This window comes from Aptenodytes forsteri, unplaced genomic scaffold (genome assembly GCF_000699145.1).
Source record: "Aptenodytes forsteri isolate BGI_AS27 unplaced genomic scaffold, ASM69914v1 Scaffold255, whole genome shotgun sequence".
In the NCBI taxonomy this organism is placed as follows: domain Eukaryota; kingdom Metazoa; phylum Chordata; class Aves; order Sphenisciformes; family Spheniscidae; genus Aptenodytes; species Aptenodytes forsteri.
In genome coordinates this window covers 71,527-76,137 of record NW_008794888.1, presented here as the reverse complement: position 1 = coordinate 76,137, position 4,611 = coordinate 71,527, and the positions used below count along the sequence as shown (strand labels likewise).

The 4,611-nt window shown below is 36.1% G+C and overlaps 1 protein-coding gene across 1 annotated transcript; it reads right to left on the bottom strand.

Annotated features, from left to right (window-relative positions):
• Positions 1 to 1,255: 1,255 nt before the first annotated feature.
• Positions 1,256 to 4,339, bottom strand: SPC25 (SPC25, NDC80 kinetochore complex component). The gene is made up of 6 exons (XM_009274883.1): positions 4,186 to 4,339; positions 4,032 to 4,097; positions 3,076 to 3,222; positions 2,815 to 2,919; positions 2,411 to 2,509; positions 1,256 to 1,389 (listed from the first exon to the last, which is right to left on the bottom strand). Exons 1-6 carry the CDS (start codon positions 4,337 to 4,339, stop codon positions 1,256 to 1,258), a joined length of 705 nt encoding a protein of 234 aa, XP_009273158.1.
• Between the last annotated feature and the right edge of the window lie 272 nt (positions 4,340 to 4,611).

Sequence of the window (4,611 nt, the reverse complement as noted above, 5' to 3'; positions counted from 1 at the left end):
ATCTAAGTACATAAAAATGAAATTTGTGTTTTGAGAGGGATCAGCATTAGTTTTCGATTCAAGTGGTCTTCTACTTCACTAGAATTTCCAGGACTGAATTTAGTAAGATTTTATCTGAACTATGTTATATTATCAAATAAAGAGTCTTCTTTCTTGTTGCAGCTGTCCATTTAAATATTTTGTGAAAAGGAAAAGGCTTTACGAATAAGGTAGAAAAAAAGAGTAGTTTTAATCAAAACTGAGTACTGTGGCAGTAACAGTCTTCCTGATAAGCTGCAAGATACACAGATGATTTAACTATAACTACTATATTTCATACTTTAATACGTTATACTTCAGGCTTTGCCCCATCTTAAGATTTCCAATGACAATGATAAATAGTCCTTCACTGCAACATGCTTTATGTAATAAAGCAAAATGACTAGTCTGTTCTAGAACATACCCAATAAAACACTAAGGCTGGTAATCTTACGAGTGTTACTCATTCACTGCTGCAGTTCAAGTTTCAGGCCAGCTTTTCTGCCCAGCTGGGTGTCATGGGAGGCAGGAACCTCTGGGCTACAGCAGGGTTCTATTTCACATCTCTGGGACTTCTGATCAAATCAGTACAAAGTTCCCACTCGCTCCTATTAAGAGCTTTATTCAAGAATAGCGTACACATCAAACGGTTTGGGTACTAAAAACAGAAATAGGCATCCAGACAAGAATCTGAAACAGGCAGTAAAATATATACTTTAAACAGACCAAAAGAAAAACAACAATTTACACATATGAAAATGAGCGGTAACACTGGAGAGTACAAGATGGTAAAAATTAAGATAGTGACCTGTGGCACAAGTAACTGAAGTAATTGCTAAGCTCCAGTGCGTTATTTTGGTAGGTTTGTGGTATTCCAACCACATACAAACCTGAAAGACACCTTCTATGCTTTTGGAAGAGAAACTTAAATTAGAGGAAGTACTTTATTTTGAATATCTTCCTGGGGTAGCTAAATAGACATCATTACATCATTAAGCTACTTGCTACTGGATCAAAATTTACATGTCTGGAGACATTCAGTTAAGGAAGTAGTTGATTATACTGTTGTTCGAAGAATCATCCAAAATGTCTCTAGACGACAGTGGACTAAAATACTATTTTCATTATTTTTCTTTATTTAGAAATTAGAAGACGACATGGATAAATACATACTTTCCCAATACAGGAAGGAAAGAAAAAAGTGCTCTACAGCTAGAAAGGGAAGTATAAGCTAGTTTTATGCAGAGTATTTATAAGATAAAGCAGTGAAAGCTTTTCTGATGTTGGCAACAAATGCAGAAAAATTGTTAGTTTCTCTCACTTTGAGCTGGAGCTCTGCTATACAGTCCAGAGGAGGAGTACAGGAAGTCACTAAAATGACACAAATTTCCAAAAGATTAGACAATTATAAAAAAATGCAGTATCAGTTTTTCCATGCTTATGAAATACAAATGTAGTTTGTTATCTTTGTATGTTTTAGCTTCATCCAGTATTATTTTTGAGTAACCTATCAAATCATTTTCTTCCAGCAAAGACAAAGCTTCAAAGAACACACAATTTTAATTTTTTTTTTTATTTCCAGACCTCCCACTCAGTGCTGTGCTCCTGCTTGAATTGTTACAGCAATTTTCAGTAGCCCATAGCCTGCTCAAAAATTGAAAACACATTCCTAAACATTTCTGTTGCTCTGCAGGCAGGCGGACTGAAAACTGATGTAGCCCAGCATGTGATAAAATTTTAACTTCAGCACGGTTTAGATTTCAATTAGTAAAACCAGGAATCTATTCAGTCCGTACCTAGAGGCAGAGCAGAGCAGCAGTAGCATCTGTCTAGAAGCTACTCAACACAGTACTCAAATTACTGCTCCTGTTCTTCATAACTGAAGTAGGATCCGTATTGCAAAAACAGCTTTAAGATCTGAAAGGTTGTACGCTTGCAGAGAGGAATACTGGATTTCAAGTTTTAATCTTTCTTTTATGTCACACAACTGTAAGGGTTCCCCACATTGTGGGGAACCTCATTTTTTCTGCCCTCTAGGCTTCTCAAACAGGTTGAAATATGTCTGTTAGCATAAAGGGAAGCAGCAACAAACTACAAACTGAAGCGTTTATCTATGCCTGTGTTCCTCTTCTCTCTCCTGCTTTGCTCAGTACAAAGTAAACAGCAAATCCACAAATGGAAGGGAGCAAAGATAAGCAGTTGTATTTTTATATAAATTAAACAAGAGAAACTTCATTTAAAAAAAAATATATTACCATTGCGAGATTTTTTCATTCAGAAATTGGAAGATAAAGGTTACAACTAAACTGTACTTTATTCCTCTCCCCCTTTTTTCCCCCCAATAGGGGCATCAGATTCTGTCCTCTTGCTTAAGTATTCAGAATTCACATACCTTCATAATCTCCCTGTTCATTTATGGAAAGGGTAAACACATATGGCTTGTCAGGATCTTTGTGGTCGATGTGTCTGAATATAAACTGTAATTGTTCATCTAAAGCAAACACAAACAGAATTAATTAACACCATTAATCTCTGCTGGAGAGTCACAACGATGACTAAAAATCACAATATTAAGCTACAGTTTCACTTAATATTCTTAGAACACATACAAGTTAATCAAACCTGGTCTCTTTGAAAGACAAGTGCTTTTTAACATACCATATTCTGCCATCTGAGAGACAATGGTTATACCTGGGCTGGGGCAATTCTTCAGTTGTGTAAGCTAGTGTGTTCTTCACTGCACAATCCAACATTAACCACATTGTATCACTGCACATGGAAACTGTGGAAACTTACTGTGAATTCTGCGTATCTCCAGTCCAAGCCGCTCTTCAAACAATACTTTAGACTTGCATAGCCGTTCCACTCTCTCCTTAGCGGCTTTGTTTTTAGAAGATATTACTAGAATATTAAAAGCCACCATAAATATCAAAGTAAAGGTAAAACAAGAACATACAAAAAAAGTTACAAGAGTAGAAAAGCCCATCAAGAGCCAAGTGTTGAAAACAATTCCTCCACTAATTAAGAAAATCTACTTGTTGCCCTTTGCTTACTTACTTTCCTTTTTCTTCATCAACTCTTCTTTAAGCTCTTGGATGCTGTTAGTCAAGTCCTTCTTTTGCTCTTCTTCTTGATTTAGGTTAGATTTTATTTCTGTCAAATGCTCTTGATTTTCTGATATGTGTTGGCTCTGCTGGAGAATCTCTGAAATGAGACAAGAAAATATGAACCTATACAGTTGATTATTAGGTCCCCCACTATTTAGTACTTATCTATATAGTTTGAGATGACTCGTTTGAATAAAATCTAGTGAAATGTATGCTAACTCAGCTGAAGAGAGAAATCAGCGTAACTATACTAACAGCATCAAATAAAAGCTTGAAGTGAAAGTTATTCAAAAGGGAAGCTACCAAATAGGGAGCTCCTCTGATACTTCAATCAGATGCAATTTGTTTCTGGTGCCAGAACTATATACATCCTCAAAGCAGGAGGATGGTGGATCCTGTCCACAGACACATAATTTGACAGAAAGCAAGGAATGGAAACACTGACTGATATTAGAGTTGCAATTATTTTTACCTGATATTCTTAAGTTTAACTACAAAATTCAGAGAAGTTAATCCTAGACTGATAGACTGACTGTATTCTATTACTAATATGGAAGAGGCATAAGTAACCTCACAATATTTAACTTTACTAAGCAATTTAATTTACTTTTCCTATTGCAGTCAGCAAGTTCTGGTACTTTGTTGTTTTAAATACTTAAGCACCAAAACAACTATACAGAAAGCTTTTACCCAATCTTTATCTTTTTGCATCATCAATGAAGTTTTCCAACAATTTGCTTTTGACTTGCAATTTACGTCCCGTAACCAACCAAATATGTTTGGTTTTAATTCTATCTTCATTCTGATGTAATTTACCTTTCAAAATGGGAATTTAAACGCATTATTCTGCTGTATTAAGTTAATTTTAGAAATGTTAAACACAATAAATAAAACACCATACCATACCATTGCTATACTCCTTAATTTTATCAATCATCAGGTCCCCTTCTTTCAGCTTCTTGGACCATTTCTCTGTAATGGAAAGTTATTTCAGTTATTTGAAGAAGTTTGATGATAACTTGGAAAAGGTAGAGGCAACAGGAACACAGAGCCTTTTTACCTGAAAGCGCTTTTATGGACTCCTTGCATGAATCTCTCAGTGCTAAAGTCTGATTGATCTGTTCAGTGCCATAAATGCTTTTTAATTTGGTCCAAAACTCTTTCATTTCTCTTTCAAAGAGGATTATTTCATCTTCTGTCTTTATATTAGCCATAGTGCTGCAACAAACATGTAAGTGAATAAATCCAGTGTCAAGACACACAAGACAATCGCAGCAGTTACAATTACAGGATAAACCTTCAGGGCAGTTTTTATCCTCTTGGCTTGTTATTAAAACCTTTTCCCGTAAGTCGTTTTTGTTGTCACTGTTACTACAACAAGCAGTAACAGCGGGAGCTACGTTTCTTGCGCTACTCCACCAGCGACGGGTTATCTGCGTCAGGAGGAGGCCCCGCCCTGCGCTGCGGATCGCCACAGTGCCGACAG